Source organism: Trichechus manatus, unplaced genomic scaffold (genome assembly GCF_000243295.1).
Source record: "Trichechus manatus latirostris isolate Lorelei unplaced genomic scaffold, TriManLat1.0 scaffold00040, whole genome shotgun sequence".
NCBI lineage: Eukaryota > Metazoa > Chordata > Mammalia > Sirenia > Trichechidae > Trichechus > Trichechus manatus.
The window spans coordinates 6,952,815-6,975,296 of NW_004443976.1; the positions used below are offsets into that span (position 1 = coordinate 6,952,815).

Below are 22,482 nucleotides of genomic sequence, written 5' to 3' on the forward strand. Positions count from 1 at the left end.
ATCCTTTGTGGTGGATTTTACTTTAAAGTCTATTTTGTCAGAGATTAATATTGCCACTCCTGCTCTTTTTTAAGTGTTGTTTGCTTACTATATTTTTTTCCACGCTTTGAGTTTTAGTTTGTTCGTGTCTTTAAGTCTAACGTGTGTCTCTTGTAGGGAGCATATAGACGGATCATTTTTTTTTTTTTTATCAGATCTGCTGCTCTCTGTCTCATTATTGGTGCATTTAGTCCATTTACATTCAGTGTAACCATTGATAGGTATGAGTTCAGTGCTGTCATTTTGATGTCTTTTTTTGTGTGTTGTTCACACTTTCTTTGTTCTACTTAATTTTCTGTGCTGAGTCGTTTTCTTTATGTATTTTCTTTTCATCTTTTTCATTGTTTTTGATTTTGTGTTTGCTGAGTCTTTATATTTTTCTCATTGTTTATTTTGACTTGCAGGAGTGTTAGGTTCCTTTGTGGTTATTTTAATATTTACCCCTATTTTTCTATGTTTATACCAGTCTTTTATTTCTTTATATCTCCTTGACTTCCTCTTCATATGAAAAATCTGTGTCTACATTTTTTAAGTCCCTCTTTTTTGTTTTAATGTTGTCATCTTTTACATATTGACATCTGTTTCCCTATTTTCAGTGTTTCAGCATTGATTTATTTTTGTAATTTCCGTATCTTGGTTGATACCTGGTTGCTCTGTCCTGTGTTCTAGTCTTGGGTTGTTATCTGATGTTATTGATTTTCTAACTGGCAGACTCCGTTTAGTGTTTCTTGTAATTTTGGTTCGATTTTTGCAAATTCCCTAAACCTCTGTTTATCTGGAAATGCCCTAATTTTGCCATCATATTTGAGAGACAGTTTTGCTGGATATATAATTTTTGGTTGGCAGTTTTTTTCCTTCAAGGCTTTATATATGTCATCCCATTGCCTTCTTGCTTGCATGGTTTCTGCTGAGTAGTCTGAGCTTATTCTTATTGACTCTCCTTTGTAGATGACTTTTTGTTTATCCCTAGCCGCTCTTAAAATTCTTTATCTTTGGTTTTGGCAAGTTTGATTATAATATGTCTTTGTGACTTTCTTTTGGGATCTACCTTATGTGGAGTTCGATGAGCATCTTGGATAGATATCTTCTCATCTTTCATGATATCAGGGAAGTTTCTGTCAACAAATCTACAATTCTCCTCTCTGTATTTTCTGTTATCCCCCTCGCCCCCCGTTCTGGTACTCCAGTCACTTGTAGGTTATTCCTCTTGATGGAGTCCCACATAATTCTTAGGGTTTCTTCATTTTTTAGAATTCTTTTGTCTCATTTTTCCTCAAATAATTCTTACTTTCTTCGCCTCAGTTCTGCTCCTATGACTTTCTATTGAGTTGTCTAATTCTGAAGTTTTATTTCTGATTGCTGTCTCTCTGGATACTTGCAGCCTGTTAAATTTGTCATTATGCTTTTCTGTAATCTTTTTAATTTCCTCTATTTCGTGTTGTGTGTTTTGCTTAATTTCCTTCCTAATATCTTGAAGACTTCTGTATGTTAATCTTTTGTATTCTACCTCTGGTAATTCCAACATATTTTCCTCCTCTGGAAGATTTCTAGATTGTTTATTTTGGGAGCTTGCTGAAGCCATCATGGACTGCCTCTTTATGTGATTTAATATTGACTGTTGTCTCCGAGCCATGAATAAGTTATTATATTTATTTATTTTATGTTTGCTTACTATGTCCTAGCTTTTAGTTTTGTTTTGATATGCCAAAATAGGCTGCTCCTATGAGCAAATTTGATTATTGGCAGCTTTAAAGCTCTAATGTCCTGTCACCAGGTGCTTAGATCTGTTACTAGGTGTGTGAGCTCAGGAGTCCGCCCACTCCTCCTGTATGGATTCAGCTCAGGTGCCCAGGTAGATAGACACCAAGTGTGTGGTGCATGCTCTCACCTACAGTCCTAGACAGGCATGGGTGATTAGTGTAGGCACAGGCATCTGGCTGTAGCAGGGGGACACACTGTGAGCAAGGCAGGGGGCTGACGGCCGTCCCCGAGTGTAGAGGAGGAAGGTATGTCCCTGTTCCCTAGAGCACATAGGTGGGTGGGTTTGCAGCTGAACTGTGAGCATCTAATGCTGTTGGCTGTAAGGACTAGGGGTGGGGGGATACCACTTATTCTTGGGTCCTTGTCACAGGTGGCTAGGTGTCGTGGGTGGAGCCACCAGTCCTCCGGCCCCTGATGTGGGTAGGTGAAGACCATGCTTAATGGGCAGAGCAGTGTCAAATGTCACCAACCTGCCACTTCATAGCTGAAACAGTTGAAGTTAGACTTTAGGTGTATACCTTGTACTGCGGTAATGAGGGCTATGCTGTTGAAATGGGCCCACACAAGTCTATGCAGGGGAAAAGGCACTCAAAGTCCATGAATCCGTTATGCCTGTGCCTAGGCAAAGGAGCTTTGCCTACCCTGAGTTCCTGGTTTAGGGGAGCCGGAAGTTTGGTTTTCCCCATTTATTTATTTGTTCACTCTGCAGGGCCTAGAGAATGGCTCGGGGCTTGTGACGGATCGTACTTCTGGTCCAAGGGACTTGGCTTAGTTTCTGAAGCTGGTCTGGGTCCCAGTGCAGAGCAGGATGCGTGGAGGTAAATGGGAGAGAGATTTTTCCCTAAGGGGGTGTTTTTGATTCCTGTGGTAGGCCGGACTCAGGTGCTTGTCTTTTGCCGATCAAGCTGCTTCTCACTGGTTCTGGGTGGCCAAGTAGACTGTCTGCTGCTGAGTCTCTCCTGGTGTGGAAAATGCCTCCCAAGCATGGCTGCTTGCCTACCTCACTTGTCACCCATGAGCTGATCAGGCCTCTGAAGGGGTCAGGCTCTTGCCAGGTCACATCTGGCAGCTCCTCACTGCTTCTGAACCATTTCTCCCTCCCCCTGCCGCTCAGTGTGGTTCCTCAGCTTTACCTTTGATGGTCAGGGCTCCCAGATTGTCATATATAATCGATTCACTTGTTTTTTCGGATCTTTGTTGTAAGAGGGTCCACCGGAAGCGTCCTGACTACTCCGCCATCTTCGCGCCACCTCCTCGCCATAGGTAGTTTTATCTTTGGTCTACAAATAACGTATTATTTTTCCTTGCTTTTAATATTTTTTCCGGCTTTAACCATTTTGATTCTGATGTGCCTTGATGTCATTTTCTTCATGTACAGGAGTCTCCTGGTTGGGGTTCATTGACCTTGGATCTGTGGGTTTATCATTTCTACAAATGTTTGGCTATTTTTTCTTCAATGGCTTATTTTTCCTTCTTCCTTCTCTCTCCTCTCCTTTGGGAACTCCAAGAATAATACATGTGGAATACGTATAACGTGTACATATGTTAGATAGCTTGAAATTATCCACAGCTTGCTGATGGTCTGTTCTGTTTTTGGATAGTTTTCTCTTTTTATGTCTTCAAGTTCACTCACCTTTCCTTCTGTAGTGTCAAAACTGCTGATAATCCCATCTACTGTAATTTTCATTTTATACATTATATTTTTCTTCTCTGGAAGTTTGAAATGAGGCTTTATTATACCTTTCGTGTTTCTGCTTAACACGTTCAATCTCTTCTCCAGTTTCTTAAGCGTATGGAACATGGTTATAATATCTGTATGATTATCCTTGTGTACTAATTCTGTCACCTGTGTCAGTTTTGGTTGATTGATTAATCTCCTCATTATAAACTGTGTTTTCCTTGCTTCTTTGTATGCCCTTTAATCTCTGATTGGATGTCAGACATTTGTGAATTTTACCTTGTTGGGTACTGGGTAGTTTTGTATTCATATCAGTATTCTTGAGCTTTGCCCTGGGATGCGGTTAAGTTAACCTGGACACAGTTTGTTATATGGCATCAGAGAATCATTTAGTCTAGGGCTTATTTCTCCCTATTACTGAGGCAATGCCCTTCTGAGTACTCTACCTGATACCCCTTGATGTACAGAGTTTTCCACTCTGGCTGGTGGCAGTGTGAACTATTTCCAGCCTTCTGTGAGCTCTGGGATTGTTCCCTCTGCTTCTTCTAGGTGGTTCTTTCCAGGCTCAAGTAGTTTCCTCACACACTTGCACTGCTCGGGTTTCAGCTGAATACTTAACGGGCAGAATTTCCTGAGCTGTCTCTCTGTGCAGCTCTCCCCTGTCTGGTCTTCTGCCCCGCTAATCTAGCTACCTTGGTCTCCTCAGACTCTCAACTCCTGCCCAATGTAGGGAGGCTGCTGGGCTCCTTGGGGGGTTCCCTCTCCCTGAGCTGCTGTGTGGACACTTATCTCCAGGCAGTCAGATGGGGCAGTTGTAGGGCTCACCTTATTTGTTTCTCCAGTTTCAGAGATCACTTTTTGTGCTGCAGTGTCTGAAAACCATTGTTTTCTATGTTTTGCTCCCATTTTAAGGCTGTTGCAGTCAGGAATATAAATCCAAACCCTGTTATTTTGTCTTGGCTGGAAACTGAACTCCCTGGGACAGGTGTATCTTGATTATGTAGTTGATGGTTCTGAAAAGTTGCATTTGAAAAAACGAAAGTTTTCCAGGAACCTATACATCTTACCACCACCTGTCTGTCAGTTTGTTGTATTGTGGTAGCTTGTGTGATGATGTGATGCTGGAGGCTATAACGCCAGTATTTCAAATACCAGCAGGGTCACTCATGGTTGACAGGTTTCAGCAAAGCTTCCAGACCAAGACAGATTAGGAAGAAAGGCATGGTGATCTGCTTCTGAAAATTAGTCAAAGAAAACCTTACGGTTCACAACAGAATGTTTTCTGAGTGACTTGCTTTGGACACGTCATCAGTTACTAGAGGAGGACTTCATGTTTGGTGAAGTAGAGGGCAATGAGAGTATGGGATACCCTCAGTGAAATAGATTGGCAAAACAGCCAGACAGTCAGCAGCATGGACCTGAATATGCTGATGATTGTGAGGATAATGCAGGGCCAGGCAATGTTTTGTTCTGTTGTACACAAGCTTGTCTTGAGTTGGAGTGTATTCAATGCCAGCTAACAACAACACACTTTAACCAAGACATTGTTCAAACCTTTGAGGGACTCTTCTTTGGGAATTATCTCATCAGGTACTTCAGACAGAAGCTGAAGATAGAGAGGCCAATAGGTGAAAGGTAATGCTTTCAGGGTACCTAGAAACCAAATTATTAAGCTGGATGTTGCGTGGTGAAAAGGGTTTGGATATTCTGTGAAATGTTTTAACCAGACTCGGAGGATTATTATTGATTCTGTAGTAAGTACAGAGTAACCCATGAAAGATATATATGATGTATTAGCATATTTTAAGTAGTACAGTGGACATATCAACCGTTACCTGTTCTGACTTTGTGTTAATTCAAGAGATTCACAATATTCCACTAGCAGCCCTGATTCATTATTGGCAACTATTTAATCCCTACATTTAGCTGATAGCTGAGTAACAGCCACTCAGCTCAATCCAATAAAAATCATCCTTATCCAATCCCAGTATCCCTACTCCAAGCTAGCAATATTTTTTTGCATTAGAAGGACCTTGATATTTAATGGAATCCCTTTAAGTGAAGGGAATTTTAAAGGGTAATCGCTCTCTCGAATGACTAATGCCAGAATAGTGCAGTCATATCACTGCACGTGGTACTTCGTCATCAGAACCTGTGACTGAGTTGGACTCTCACAAGCTGGACTTGTTTACTCTCATTCCTCTGTTTTCAAACTTAAGGGAAAGGAACACAGTACAAATAACTGTGACGGTTGTGGTAATACCTCCTAAACCCGCAAGATGGCGGTATTTCCATATTAAAAGGAAGTTTTCTTCCCCATTCAGTCCCACACTTCTGTCTTTCCAGAATAGGAAGTTAAGTTTTTTTTCCTCTTATAAAAATGGAAAATGACAAGATGGCTGCAGTTGGTGTCTCCCCTGTACGTAAAACCTAAAAAAACCCAAACCCCTTGGCGTTAAGTCAATGCTGACTCGTAGCAACCCTTAATATAGGGGATCTTATTCCAGCCTTCCCAGCTTCTTGGCAGATGTCTGAGTATGTTTGTGGCTTTAAGCTGGAGGTACACTGTTGAGAGACCCGTGAGGCGACTTTTCTGGTTTTCAAATGCGCTGACTGAGGTCTTTGGGGCTTTGGGGGGCTCTATCGTTTTTTGCCTTGTTCTCACCTATTGTTGGTGGGGACAGTCTGGTACCCATGGAATAGGCCCTGTGCCCAGGGAGGCAGGTGCTAATCAGTGTTTCTGTGCTTGAATTCCCACCCTGCCCTCCACCAGGCTGAAGCGAGGGTCTGTGTATTCTGATTGTGACAATGGAGCATTCCTATCTGCGCCGTTTACTCTGGCCAGTTATTTTCAAAGGGTTATTCAGGTAGCTTCAGGCATGGAAGATTAACAAAATACACTGCTACCAATTCATATATTTTATATTAAAATTTACATTAGAAATGTGTGGTACAAGTGGTTTGCGATCGGCTGCTAACCTAAAGGTTGGTGGTTCATGCCCATCCAGCGGTGCCACAGAAGAATGGCCTGGTATTCGGCTTCTGTATACATGATGGCCAAGGAAATCCAGTTCTACTCTAACACATGCGGTCACCATGAGTCGGAATTAATTTAATGGCAGTGAGTTTGGGTTTTTTTATATAGTTAATGGTTAAATATATTGAGGTAATTTTTTCACTTCCTGTCCTTTCCACATTAAAAAATCCAGCCCCCTCCTTCCTTTTCTTGTGCTTACTATCTGCTAATTAAAGATATTTTGGTATCTCCATTTGTCCTTTATCCATTCTCCAGTGTCCTTTGATGTTGTAGGTGGACGACTTGATGTAGGACTGAGAATGGCTTCCCTGAGTGTGCATAGTGTGTGAAAGGAAGGTGACTTCATAATGCCTCTGGTCATGCCTGGCAGGGACAATAATGCATGGCTGTCCACTGGTCACCTCTGTTTCCTGGAAGTGTACAGAATCCCTGAATTCTCTCTGTAACCCCTGGGGTGAGTCCGGGGGACTGATCACCCCGTAGACTGCATATTATAGTAGTAATAATAGTATGCAGCTTCCACTGAGGACATATTTGCTAAGTGCTTTCTGCCACCTACATGGCATAAAATGAGTGCCTACTTGTCCTAGGTAGGGTCTTGGGTACTGGGGAAGTACAGTGGAGAGAATGACAGAGTCCTTTTGTCATGGTGCTTACATGGCCGTGGAGGCAAATATTAAATAATTGTGTGTGTGTCTATACATAGATATATAATAAACTGTGATGAATGCTGTGAATGAAAAGTACAGTATGCTATAAAACTGGTGACACTTGGGATTATTTCTATTAAATCTGTTTTTTTTTTTTTTTAGCTGGGGATTATTATTAGGTGAGGGTAAGGCTCAGAAAAGTTAAGTAACTTGCTCAGGGTCACACAGCTAGAAGGTGGCAAAGCTGGGACTTGGGACACAGTATGTCTGGCTCCAAAGAATGGGCTGCTCATCACTCTGCTAGACAAGGTGAATATCTAAAGAACTGGCTTCTTGGTGGGGAGACTGAAATTTGGATTCATGAAAGTAGACTCTAGCCCTTTGGTATTTCCTGTTTTGAGTCTCTGGTTCCACAGGAAAAGAAGTTTCCTTTAGGGGATTACTGAGGGACACCTTGTTCCCGAGAGTGCACCCACTGACTGAATGGCAGACCAGAATTCTTGGGGACTTCAGGGTGTGCAGCTCTTTCCCTGACTCTGTCGGTCTTTGTTTCATCGTGAGGCTCACAACTCAGTTGGCTTTGTTATTGATTCTTCCTTCCTGTTTGCTGAGTTGAGCTTGCTTTTCAACAAATTCCTTTTTCATTTCTTTCTTTCCCCCCTTGAATTTCCTGAGTTCAGTTAAATATTGGAATATCAGGCTCCTGCAATAAGTACATGAGAGGGTTAAAAAAGAAAGAGTGAAGGCTCCTGCCTTCTGGTATGTTCTCCATTGAACAGGAAGGATTACCCTTAAATACATGCAACTTAAAACACACACATTCCCAACTTAAAACACATGGCACAACTTAAAACACACGCATACCTTAAAACCTAAACATTTTATAATCAGGGTAAGAAATACTGAAGTAGGGACCGTAGTTTCCCTCTTGGCCTCTTCTTCGCTTGAATCCCTCTTTCCATGATTTTTCAAATCTTCTGATGCCCAGGATTCCAAGGCACATTCCTTCCTTCTCAGTTTTACTATAGGCAGGGAAGGCAGGGTTCAAACCTCTTCCTTTGGAGCCATGTTCATGGTCACGACATTGTATTTTTTCCAGGAGCAGTGGAGGCATCTGGATTCTACTCAAAAGGAATACTACTGGGATCTCATGCTGGAGGCCTATGGGAAAATGGTCTCAGGAGGTGAGGGCATGGAAGGACTGCGAAGCTCCTAGTCAGTGTCTGTGTTTTTTCAGAGATAACCATTCACCCTGAAGTTCTCGGGGTAAGGAAATCATTAGTGACACAGTTGGGAACTGGGGTGAGTGGGAGCTGGCAGAGCTGTAGTCAGAACTTCCTTGCACTGGATGCCTGGGGCTCTAGTGGTACATTACATACACAATCTCCACAGCAGCCCTCTGAAATGGGCGACGGTAGTCCCAATTTAAAGACGATGCCAGTGAGTGTCAGATCGAGTCACTGGCTCCCTGTTACATCCCTCGAAAGTGCTGAGTCAGGATGGAACTCGGCGTCGCTGGCTTTGAGTCCATGCTCTTTCCACTAAACCACCATGCCTCCTCCAAATGTGGTTGCAGCCCTGTCACGACCCTTGTTCCAGCCTCCCAGGTGGTCTGTAGGCCCTTCTGTCCACCTGCTCAGACTCCTTTTTCTCGTTTTCAACATATTTCTCGGTGATCTTGTAAGTACTAGTCTATGACAAGTCCCACGTATCCTTCTAAGATGAGATTCCCAAAGCGGTCTTCGCCTTTGGTTAAGATGCTCTTTGGAAAGACACAGCAAGGGCTCACGGTCCTCCCCACTCACCCGGGCACACACACTTATCTCTGTCTGTGCCAGACATTTCCAGCCCCAAATCTGACCTGGCTAATTCAGCAGAGCATGGACAGGAGCTGGCAAGACTTCACCTTGATGCCGGGGAGAACATCCCAATGCCCACCTGCACAGGTGAGTGATCTTCCATTGGTCCTGAGCCATTTCTGACCTCTCCTGGCTAAGTTAGGTGAGGTGGTGGAGGTAGTAGGCCTTTGGTTTCTATTACTTTGGTCATAACTAGGCATTGTTGGGTCAGTTCAGTTGGAATACTGAGGCTGGGTCTTCTCGTCTCTGGTTGTAGGGCTGTTGACACGTACATTTAACGATGGAAGAATGAGGACACATCAGATCTGCTCTCTTCAGTGTTGTCTGTAAAACTGTCGTGATAGCTTTCTCTTAGTGAGAATTAAGACTAGTACAGATTGAGACCAATACAAATATGGGTAGAATTCCATTAAAAAAAAAAAGATTATGTAATAGCCATCATTACCCTTACTGGCAAGAAGAGTGTAACTAGTTTTCTCTTATTCTGGTTATAATGAATAGTAACCATCTCACCCTCCACAAAATAAAACAAACCACTAGAAAAAATACTTCATCTACTCTCTACGCACCTAACTTTCATTAAACAGTAGCAACAACAAATACTTCATATGGATCATGCATTTTAAGACTGGGTGAGAAGAAACCTGAACTTGTTCCATTGTGAAGTATCAGTCACCCTTTGCCTTCTGTGCTTTTTCTAAAACATTACAGTTATGTACAGCCTAACTGTCTATCATATGTATTGGCTTCTAACCAAAAGGTTGGCTGTTTGAGTCCATCCAGAGGCACCATGGAAGAAAGACCTGGTGATCTACTTCAGAAAAAATCAGCCATTGAAAACCCTCGGGAGCCCAGTTCTACTCTGACACTCAGAGTCTCCATGAATCGGAGCTGACTCAGTGGCAGCTGGCATTGGTATAGACATATGTCACACACTTCCACATATACACATACACATTTTACATGTGCAGTAAATGCTAGTACTGTGGAAAAAGAAAAGAACAAAGATGGAAAATTGTACAATAAGCCGCTCTTTCTCCGCAGTGGGATCTAATTGTGTATTTTCCTTTGCTGATATACCAGAGGACCAAACATCACCTGAGACATGATTTTAATTTTTAGCAGTTATGTTTATCATTATACTATTTCACAAGGATTCCTTTGGAGCAGTATTTTTCAAACTGTTTTTTATGATCCATTAGTGAGTTGAATCATTTTACTGGGTTGCAGCCAGTATTTTTCAAAAATGAAAAGAGACAATAGAAAATACGAGAACGCCTCAAATATAGTAGGGATAAGTAGTAGGCAGTGTTTCAGGAATTTTCTGTTTAAAATAAATGTGAGTGTCTGAATACTATATTTCCAAGTAAACATATATTTTTGTTCTTGTAAAAATATATTAACATAACATTTGCCAATTTAATGTTTTTCAAGTGTACAATTTAGTGACATTATTACATTAGTCCTGTTGTGCAGCTATCACCGATATCTGTTGCTGAATTTTCCATCACCATAAACAGAAACTCACTGCTTTTACTACCTCTTTGCCTCTTCCTCTTGTCCCCGGTAACCACTAATAAACTTTGGTCTCTATACATTTGCCTGCCCTAAATATTTCATAAGAGTGAGATCATACAACATTTTTCCTTTTGCAATTGACTTATTTCACTCAGCATAATGTTTTCAAGGTCCACGTATCAGGACTTCATTTTTCTTTATGACTGAGCAATATTCTATTGTGCGTATGTACCACATTTAGTTTATCCATTTATCTGTTGATGGACATTTTGATTGTTTCCACCTTTTGGCCATTGTAAACAGTGCTGCATTGAACATTGGTGTACATGTGTCTTACTGTGTTAGCAGTCAGAAAGTTTTGAAAGTACTGCTTTAGAGATCACTGCAGTGGGATTTTTATCTGTTATATACAGATGACTATATCACCACTCATTCTGCTTTTTTCCGCCTCTTCTCACCTGCTGACCTGGCCCCATTAGATCCTACCTTGACCCAGACTGTAGAAAGTCTAGAAGGTCGGCCTGCCTGGATAGGCAAAGAAAAGTCATTGTAGGTTCTTAAGCAAAAAAAGTACTTAAAGGTTTAGGAAGACTAATCTGGTAGCATAGACAGGATGGACTGGAAAGGAAATGCTTGGAGGAAAGGCACCCTGTGGGAGGTTGGTGCAGGAATCCAGGTTGCTGGAACAAGATCCTAGATGAATGTAGAAGCAGCAAGAACAAAATGGACAAGGACCTGTCTCAGAGATACAATAATTAGCCAGTATGCCAGGTCTGGACTAGGACCAAGGGCCGAAATCACAGGAGAGAGCGCATGTGCTGTTTTGATTGACCATATAGATGAAGAGCTCATAGTTAGAGCAGGCCAGCAGGAGAGTGAGCCTCAAAAGCCATAGGCTCAGACTGCTAATCAAAATCACCATGAATGGTTTATTTTTTTAGTATTTGAGAAAATGATAACCTTAAGTTTATCTGCAAGAATTCAATAGGCAAGAATAGTTTTAAGAAAAGTTTTGATTAGAGAAAGTTCATGAATGTTAGATCTGGAAATACAAAGAGTCTGTTGTATTACCAAGTCCCTGGGTGGTGCAAACGGTTAAGTGTTTGGCTGCTAACTGAAAGGTTGGAGATTTGAGTCCAACCAGGGATGCTTAGAAGAAAGGCCTGGTGATCTACTTCTGAAAATCAGCCATTGAAAACCCTATGGAGCACAGTTCTGCTCTGACACACATGGGGTCACCGTGAGCCGGAATTGATTCAGCAGCAGCTGGTTGTTGATGGATGTAATATAAAGGTCAGATCATTAAAATAATGTGATACTGATGTAAAAATTTATGCACAGATCAATGGAACAGAAAAAGGAGCCTAGGAAGAGAAGCTGGGCTGTATAAGAACTTTACATATGATGAAGGAGGAAGGAAGACGTATCAGTAGGGATGAGTCAGTGTTGAATGAGCATTGTGGGAAAACAAATCTGTTGAGATTTTATGTATATCATATACCAAAATCATGAGCCCTGGTGGTGCTACGGTTAAGCACTCAGCTGCTAACCGAGAAGTTGGTGGTTTGAACCCACCCATTGGCTCTGTGGGAGAAAGACCTGGTGATCTGCTATGGTAAAGATTACATCCAGGAAAACCCTATGGGACAGTTGTAGTCTGTCACACTTGCTATGAGTTGGAATTGAGTCGATGGTACCCAACAACAGCAGGAACAACATACCAAAATAAGATGAAAACAAATTCAAAAGAAATAAAATACAAAAATAAAATTAAAAAAAGAAAATGAGTATATATTTAACTGATGTCTGCATGGGGAAAATTTAATATATAAAATTTAAATATTTTTAAAAGCAACAGAAGAAATACAGGAAAAGATTAATAGACTTGACTATATTTAAATAGAAAAAACTCAACTTCCGTGCATATAAAAATAATCTCAAAGTTAGTGTAAACAAATTGATGAAAAACATTTTCCATGAATATAATGATTTTTTTTTAATATATAAAGAGTTAATGTAAGTTGATAAAAAATGACTTCCCCAGTGAAAAATAGCAGCAGTCTTGGAGTGTGAAATGTAACTCATAAATGTGAACAATAGTTTCATCCTTTAATAACTAAGGAATTAAAATTTAATACAATGGAAAAACATTTTTACCTACCCAAATGGCAAATATTTAAAAACATTCAATACTTAAGTATTGAACACTTATGTCAGGAGATGGCACAGTTGCTCTGGAAATCATTTGGTAGTAGGTATCAAGAGCTTTAGCCCTTGGGTGGTGGGAACTGTAAACACACTTGGCTGTTAACTGAAAGGTTAGAGGTTCGAGTCCACCCAGAGGTGCCTCAGAAGAAAGGCCCAGATATCTAATTCTGAAAAAATCAGCCATTGAAAACCCTATGGAGCACAGCTTTACTCTGACAAACATGGAGCATCATGAGTTGGGGAGACTCGATGGCTAATGGTAACTGGTACCAAGAGCTTTAACATTCATGTATGTTGATAACACTGATTCCGCTTGGAGGAGCCTTTCTTAATGTATTGGTCACAAATATGGACAAAACTTATGAAGAAAAGTTGCTTATTACAGCATTATTTATAATAGCAAAAACACAATAAATAATTTTCTACAGTTGGAGAATCCTTAAGCAGCTTATGTGTAGTACATTTCTGTGATGGACCCATTATTCAGCCCTTAAAAATAATGTTTATAAAGACTTTTTTAAGGCAAGAGAAAGTGCCTTTGCCATTTGAGAGGAATTTGTAGATTAGCAAGTTCAGGTGTAGCTCTGGGGCAAGTAATTTTGGCCTTGAAAGACAACTGATACATGAAAGAAAAAGGTAAATTGCTTCTTTAGGTTACAGGAATAAAAAAAATATACAAACATATGAAAATGAGTTCTACCACCAACATAAAAATCTAAAGTATGCGTCATTGTGTAGTGATGTTAGCCAAAAACTGAGTTATAATGAGAAAAACTTTTAACTATTTTTCGGAGTTAATAAAGGACATGTGGATGCTGAATTGAAGCACAGACTGAGGGATTAACTTGTGCACTATAGCCTCACTGCAGTAAAACCATTGTAAAATGACAGATGGCTGTATTTCATGAGTTGTTGGATTACTTGTGAATAGGAGAATTAATGTAAAATTGATAAATGGCATAATTTATTGTGTAATGATACAAAGCTTGATATAGAACCACTTATCCTTGAACACAGGGCATGCAAAATGTAGTGTCAGGCCTTCAGGCTGGATCTGTTTTTTTTTCCTTGCTCACTGATGCCTTCTTGGTAGAAAGAATCCATGTCTTATGATGCACCTTTCTTTGGCATATAAGTTAGAAAATGGACATAAAATTTACTGAACTGTTTCAGATCTTCTTTCTTTTTTTTTCTTTCAGGAGATAGGCAGGAGAATGACAAAGAGAAAGTGAACTTGGAACATTATAGGGACCAGGAACCTCCAAATGTCTCCTGTGACATCTCAGGAGAGGCCCCTTCTCAGGCTCCCGTAAGTGGCTTCTTCACTGGGGATGAGCCAAGACACTTTGGAGAAGTGGCGCAGGGAAACCTTCAGGTAGAGGGGAGAGGGGAGCAGCACTCTCCTCAAGAAAGGAGTTCTGGGAAACAGCCAGGCCAGCATGTGCTAAATCCTCACCCAGGAGACCTGTCTGTGCTGTGGCTCAAGGAGAAGCCAGAGGCCCCCCAGAAAGGTCAGCTGAGACCTCCCATGACCCAGAAGCTCCCTACCTGCACAGAGTGTGGGAAAACCTTTTACAGGAATTCTCAGCTTGTGTTTCACCAGAGAACTCACACTGGAGAGAAGTATTTTCAGTGCCACACCTGCAAAAAAGCCTTTCTGCGGAGTTCAGACTTTGTGAAGCATCAGAGAATCCACACAGGAGAGAAGCCTTGTAAATGCAGTCACTGTGGGAAAGGCTTCAGTGACGTGTCTGGATTGCGCCATCACGAGAAAATCCACACAGGAGAGAAACCATATAAATGTTCCAGCTGTGAGAAAAGTTTCATTCAGAAGTCAGACTTTAATAGACATCAGAGGGTCCACACGGGAGAGAAACCTTATAAATGCTCCCGATGTGGGAAAAGATTCAGTTGGAGCTCGAGCCTCGATAAACATCGAAAATCCCACTTGGGGAAGAAGCCCTTTCAATAGCAAGACTCTTTTATCCCATTTGTATCTCTCAGTCCAATTAAAAATACTTAGCTTTTGGAATCATCTGCAGGAATTACATCTCTTGTATTCCTAGTCTATTTTCATGGATTGGAGAAGGGAGAACCTGTAGATGGTTTTGAACTTGTAGGGTAGTTTGGGCTCCTGGACTGGATTTCATGCCAGCTTAATTTCTTGCTTCTGCATCAGAAGAAAGAATTGTCTTCATCTTTCAGCTCATCACCTTGTTCAGAGTCTTCTTTTGGACCCCTTGGGAAAAAAAGTATCATTTGGAGATGAGCTTTAGAGGTATCATCTGGGAAGAGTTTAACAGAGCAGCTGTTCTTCATGGGAAGAACTTTGGATCAGCCCTTTAGAGCTGGGATTCCAGAACATGTCTTCCTGATATAGAAGGGCAAGCAGATATAGAGGACTAGAGCATTCTTGTGTGTTCTTTGACATACGAGTGAAAAATGAAGTGCCCTTGTTTTAAATAAACTTAGTAGAGTCACTCCATCTCATTTGTGTCTGAAATGTTCACTGTGTGTTGACTATCACTCAACATGCATTTTCTCATGGGAGATCCCAAATGGTCGTTGAGCTCCTAGTTGAGCCCATACAGGCCTGTCAAGTTTAGAATAGAGCAGAACGGTAATATGACAGTGCTAACCTAAAGGCCAGGTTGTGAGAGCTTGGCCAGTGCTAGGCACTGTGTTGTCTCAGGTCAGTCTGTCTTTCGTGCCCACTTGCTGGTGCCCCTCAAACTGCACCAATTTGTCCTGACATCCCGCTTAGATGATCATTTTTGCTAAAGTGCTCTGTGCTTTAAAATTATCTTTATTGCTTCATTTTGTCTGAAGGTGGTAGGAAGATATCAATGGGATTTATCTTATATAGTGCCTAGAGGTTTATGTACAGATATATCTAACCTGTACAAATGACCTATTCTTCCATAGATGAATGCTGAAAACTGTCCTCTTGCTCGTGTATAGTGAGACTTCCACCTCCCTTTCATTTTGTCCTCTTTGTGCATGGCCATATTGTACTGTTCTGGGTGAGGATCTGGAAGGAAGATGCTAATGAGGAAGACAGAGCTATCTGCCTGAAAACAGATTAATTTATACGCAGGAAACTGCAAGAATTTGACAAACAATAGGAAGTGAGTTACTGGTTAATGAGAGAGGAGGGGCAAACTGCAGGTTAGAGTTCCTGAATTTCTGGAGTGTCTTAGTTATCTGGTAGTGCTGTAACAGAAATGCCACAAGTGGATGACTTTAAGAAACAGAAATTTATTCTCTCACTGGCTGGAAGTCTGAATTCAGGGTGCCAACTCCCAGGGAAGGCTTTCTGTGTTGGTTCTTGGGGAAGGTCCTTGTCTTCAATCGTCCCGTAGTCTAGGAGCTTCTCAGTGCAGGGACCCTGGGTCCAAAAAACATGCTCTGCCCCTGGCATTTCTTTCTTGGTGGCATAAGGTCCCTATTTCTCTGCTCACTTCTCTCTCCTTTTAGCTCTTGTAAGATAAAAGATAATGCAGGCTACACTCCAGGAAAATTCCTCTTACAATCTGATCAGGGCTGTAACCTGAGTAAGGCTGTTGTTGTGTCCCACCCTAGTCCTCTTTAACATAACCTAATCTTGCCTCATTAACCTTCGGCAGAGATTAGGATTTACAACCCAGGAAATTTGTATCAGATCACAAGATGTAGGACAACCACACAATACTGGGAATCATGGCTTAGCCAAGTTGACACACATTTTTGGGGAACACAATTCAATACATAACCAGGAGGAATCTGTTAACTCCCTTATACCGTGAAGATGAGGGAGAATGCCCCACGTAAGGGGGTATAGGAACCCCCAGGCTGAAAGCAGAAAAAACATGGAGGAGTTGGCATTGGATTCTGTATTCTGCATAGCAAAGATTTGTAGGATGGTAGGATTTGATGCTTTAAATCACGGTTTTTCAAAGTGTGATCCCTGGACCAGTGACATCTGCTGCTTGTTAGACTTAACTGAGCCAGAGACTTAGTGAATCAGAAATTCTGAGAGATGGGGCCCAGAAATCTTAAACAACCTCTTCTGGGGACTCTTGTACGTGCTCAAGTTTGAGAACCACTGCTTTAAATAGTATTTGATTAAAAAATAAGTCTCTATGGGGACATGAGGGCATAATAATACTAGAAGGAATACTGGGACCTGGGGACATGAGGGCATAATAATACTAGAAGGAATACTGGGACCTCCCAGGTATTTCTTACTAAACAGGCTTCCCCGTTGAGCTCTTTTATAGCTCATTAAAATGGTGGATCCCTTTGGGCTTCAAGTGAAAGTTTGTTCCACAGAAGAAAATTTAGGAAACGTTAAGTTAAAAAGCTTTAGAGGAAGGAGCAGAGCCAACATGACACCTGTCTTAGTCATCTAGTGCTGCTACAACAGAAATACCACAAGTGGATGGCTTTCACAAAGAGAAATTTATTTCTTCACAGTAAAGTAGGCAAAAAGTCCAAATTCAGGGCATCCGCTCCAGGGGAAGGCTTTCTCTCTCGGCCTTTTCATCAACGTTTCCCCAGACTGGGAGCTTCTCGGCACAGGGACCTTGGCCCAAAGGACGCGCTCTGCTCCTGGCACTGCTTTCTTGATGGTATGAGGTCCCCAACTCTCTGCCTCCCCTTCCTTTTCTCTCTTGAGAGAGAAAAGGTGGTGCAGGCCACACCCCAGGGAAACTCCCTTTACATTGGCTCAGGGAAGTGACCTGGGTAAAGGTAATGGAGGCCAACCACACAATTCTGGGAATCATGGCCTGGCCAAATTGATACATTTTTTGGGGGACATAATTCAAACCATGACATTCCACACTTTGGCCCCCCAAAAATCACATCCTTGCAACATGGAAAACATTCCCCCCATCATATCATAGCAAAAGTCTTAACTCCAAGTCCAAAATCCAAAAACTCCTCTTCATCTGTGATATCTAGAGTACAAATTAATCTGCTTCCAAAGGTACAATGGCAGAACAAGCACAAGCTAGACATTTCCATTACAAATGGGAGAAACTGGAGGGAAAGAAGGGATAACAGGCACCAAGCAAGTCAGCAGAACACATTACGTTAGCCCTCAAGACTTTGAAAGTAATCTTATCTTCTCTGAGACAATTTACACAATGGCCCTGCCCTCCAGACTCTAGGTATTGGCCACACTGTCCAGATTTTGAGTGGAGGCCCCTCAGCCCTGGACTTCAGCTCCGCCTTCCAGACCATTGGGACCGCAACTCTGTTCCCTTGGCTTTAGGCACATCATTCTCCCAGTCCATTTGAGTGGCGACTCCCCCCTGAGAAGCACCAGAGGCCATTGTTCCACCCTTTGAAACCCGAGGTCATGGCCATACCTTTTGAGAACTGAAGCAGCTTGCCTTCTTGTGTCCCTTGTCTCTTCAGCTTCTGCTTCTGTTTCCTGGTGCCTCTTGGCCCTCAGGCCTCATGCCCGCATCTGCCCTGCTGGGGCAAGTGTTCCAAAGCTCTGTAGCTCCATTGGTAAGTGCCCAGAGGCACCCCACTCCGCCAGAAAGCCTCGTGCACACAGGCACTCAGCTCTCTCGCTCCGTGGGTCGGCAAGCCTAGCTCCACCGATAAGTGCCCGGAGGCACCCCACTCTGCCAGGAAGCCTCTGTGCACAGGCATTCAGCTCTCTCGCTCCGTGGGTCGGCTCCAGCACCATCTTGCACTGGTCTCCTTGTTGCTGTTGGTTCTCTGCCACTGCCATTCGCTGCTGCAGGTTCTCTGTCACTGCTGCACGTCTATCCATTCACAGCTTTAAAATCACTTCCACATTTTAGGTACCTGTTAGAGCAGTACCCCGCTCTCAGATTTGGCCTTAGTTTTCTAGTGCTGCTACAACAGAAATACCAGAAGTGGATGGCTTTCACAAAGAGAAATTTATTCACAATAAAGTAGGCTAAAAGCCCAAATTCAGGGCATCAGCTCCAGGGGAAGGCTTTCTCTCTCTGTCAGCCTTCTCGTCAATGTTCCCCCGGACTAGGAGCTTCTCGGTGCAGGGACCCCGGTCCAAAGGACGCGCTTTGCTTCCGGCGCTGCTTTCTTGATGGTATGAGGTCCCCAACTCTCTGCTTGCTTCCCTTTTCTCTCTCGAGAGAAAAGGTGGTGCAGGCCACACCCCAGGGAAACTCCCTTTACACTGGATCAGGGATGTGACCTGGGTAAAGGTGTTACAATCACACATTTTTTGGGGGACATATTTCAAACCATGACAACACCCTAGACAGACGCGCCATGCTGTTCCTCTGCAGCAAAGACCCGATAAACTAAGGAAAACAGGCACAGACATCAATCCTAGAACCCTAAGCATCAAATGAAGGGATTAAGAACTATATTAAACACCAAATGGAAGAAGAAACTGATGGAAAACAGAACGAGGAGAGATATGGAGTGGAGGTCTCCTGTCAACTAATAAGGCACAGTGCGGCCAGCGATGAACCCAGACAGGGAGTGTGGGAAGGCAACTTCATGGAGTTCCCAAGAAGAGACAGAGCACCTGGTAACCAGAGAAACATGCTTTCCGACTCCTCACCCTTCTGGTGAGTAGAAGCAAACCCCCCCCCATTCCGGCAGCCCCCACTACCAGTGTCCACAATATGAATCACTCCACCACTCTACCCCCTCCCACCCTGCAGCTTTTTTCCCCTCTTCTTTCTCCCTCCCACCTAGCCCTGTACACCACCCACTCCCCTTCTTGCTATCCCTTGCCGTGTCTCTGTGGCTAGATAGCTGCTGGCCCACTGCTGCCCTGGGTCTGACCTGCCCTCACCCATTGGCTTCTGCCACGCTGCCATTTTTTTCTTTTGTTTCTTTCTGTCTCCCACCTAGCTCTGTGCGTCACCTCTCCTCACTCTTCACTGGCCCTTAGGTCCAGTCCACCCCCACTTGCCATCCACCACTGCACCACCATTTTTTATTTTAATTATTATTTTCTTTATTCCTTCCTTTTCTTTCTCCCACCTACTTACCCCATACACCACCTTCCCCTTCTTGCTGTCAACCCCCTCCATGCTGCCTACAGATGAGCAAGCAGCAAAGCACGCCTCGCCCACTTGCCCTGGCATATCAAAACAAAACAAAATAGCAGGATGAAACAAATGAACGTACAATAAATAAAATGATACCTTAATGTCTCAGAGACAGAGGACAACATCAAAGCATATAAAAAAGCAGGAGATGGCTCCAAGTGACCAAAATAATCAGATAGCCTGCTAGAAGAAAAGGCAGTGGAACTATATGATACAAAATTCAAAAGACTAATATTTAGTGCTCTTCAAGAGATTAGGAAAGAGATGAAGGAAAATACAGACAAAGCCAAGTAAAAAATAGCCCAAATCAAGGAAAACACAAATCAATAGAAGAATTCAGAAAAATAAAGCAAGAACAAACGTCAAAATAAATCATTAGAAATCATACAAAAACAGCAACTAGAAATCCAAGAGATAACAAAATTTCAGAAACGGACAACTCAGTAGTTGCTTTAGGAGCAAATTTGAAACAGTGGGAAGACAGAATCAGTGACATTGAAGACAAATCCATGGATGCCACTTTGAGGAAAAATCAGAGAAAAGAATGAAGAAAATTTTAAGAATTATGTGGGACATGATCAGGAGTAAAAATTTGCTCATGATCGGAGTTCCAGAACAGGAGGAGAAAATGGTAAACACAGGGAAGACTGTTAAAGATTTGCTGACAAAAAGATGAAAAGCTGACCAACCAAGAAACTCAACCCTATATAGGACAGACCCTGAAAGTCACCAAGATGTATCATAATCACGCTTGCCAAAACCAAAGACAAAGAATCCTGAGAGCATCTTGAGTAAATCGAAAAATCCAAGGGAGCAACAATGAGACTAATCTCTGATTATTTGACAGAAACTATGCAGGCAAGAAGGCAATGGAAAGACATATATAAAACCTTGAAAAAAAGAAACTGCCAACCAAGAATAATATATACTGCAAAATTCTCAAATACGGGGGTGCAATTAGGACATTTCCAGATAAACAGAAATTAAGGGAATTCGTAAAAACCAAACCAGGCTTATAAGACATATTAAAGGGGGCCCGTCAATTAGAAAACCAACAACATCAGACAACACCTTACATCTAGGACACAGGACAGTGTCAGTCAGATACCAACCTAGGTAAAGAACTCTCAGTAATAAAGCTGAAAGACTTAAACCAGGGAAACAAAGATGTCAATCTGTAAATGACAACATCAAAACAATAAAAGGGGGAATAAACTGTGTAGGTATAGCACTTTCAAATGGAGAGGAAGTCAAGGTGTTAGCAAGTATTAACACTTTTTCAAACTAGGAAGATAAGGGTCAGTTTCATGGTAAACACAAAGAAAGTTAACAAACCTAGTCTTCAAAATAAAAAAAACAGACACAACAAACACAAATTCATAATAAAAGAAAACTCACAAACAAAAGGAACTTAGCACAGGAAATTAAGAGGAACAAAGAAAATGGCAGCATCAAACACAGAGCACAATATAACTGCTACAGACTCATACCTATCGATAATCACGCAATGTAAATGGCTTAAGTGTATCCATAAAGAAACAGAGAGTGGCAGAATTGATTAAAAAAAAAAATGACACAGTACGCCAGCTACAAGAGACACACCTTACACACAAAGGCATAAATATATTAAAAATCAAAGGATGGAAAAAGTAAGCAAACAGTAACCTAAAAAGTGCAAGACTGGCAATATTAATCTCAGATAAAATAGACTTTAAGGCAAAATCCACCATAAATGACAAGGAAGGACATTATATAATGGTTAAAGAGACATTCCACCAAGAAGGCATATCTCTAGTAAATATATATGTACCCAACAACAGGGCTCCAAAATAAAAAAAGCACTGTAAAGAGAAATAGACAGTTCCACAATAATAGTAGGAGACTTCCACACACCTCTCTCAGTAAAGGACAGAACATCTAGAAAGAAACTCAACAAAGATACAGAAGATCTAAAGGCCAAAATCAACCAACTTGACCTCACAGACATATATATAAACTCTCCAACCAACAGCAGCAAAGTATACATTCTTTTCCAACACATAGATCACATTTTAGGCCACAAAGCAACCCTCCATAAAATCCAATAAAATCCAAAGCATTCTCTCTGAGCACACCACCATAAAGGAGAAATCAATAACAGGAAGAACAAGAAAAATATCAAATACATGGAAACTGAATAACACCTTGCTTAAAAATAACTGAGTAGTAGAAGAAATTAAAGAGGGAATCAAAAAATTCCTAGAATCAAATGAGAATGAAAATACATCATACCAAAACCTTTGGAACACAGCAGAGGCAGTGCTCAGAGGTCAATTTGCAGCAATAAACATAACTCATCAAAAAAGAATGTGTAAAAATCAAAACATTAGCCCTACAGCTGTGGGGACCATGGTCTCAGTGAACATCTAGCTCAACTGGCATAACACAGTTTACAAAGAAAATGTTCTACATTCTACCTTGGTGAGTAGCGTCCGAGGTCTTAAAAGCCTGTGAGCAGCCATCTAAGATACTCCAATGGTCTCACCCCTTCGGCAGCAAGGGAGAATTAAGAAAACAAGATACAAGGAAAAGATCAGTCCAAAGGACCACAACTACCATGGCCTCCACCAGACTGAGTCCAGTACAACTAGATGGTGCCCGGCTACCACCACTGACTGCTCTGACCAGGATCACAACAGAGGGT

At 41.9% G+C, this 22,482-nt stretch overlaps 1 protein-coding gene across 1 annotated transcript in view; it reads left to right on the top strand.

The window, feature by feature from the left end:
• LOC101349953 (zinc finger protein 18-like) overlaps nt 1–15,575 on the top strand; it is a 30,103-nt gene extending 14,528 nt beyond the window's left edge. Inside the window, exons 6-8 of the mRNA XM_023730987.1 lie at nt 8,265–8,349; nt 9,004–9,111; nt 13,950–15,575. Of these exons, the coding sequence (XP_023586755.1) occupies nt 8,265–8,349; nt 9,004–9,111; nt 13,950–14,722 (966 nt within the window). The 3' untranslated portion in view covers nt 14,723–15,575. The remainder of the gene's footprint in view (nt 1–8,264; nt 8,350–9,003; nt 9,112–13,949) is intronic.
• The last annotated feature ends 6,907 nt before the right edge of the window (nt 15,576–22,482 follow it).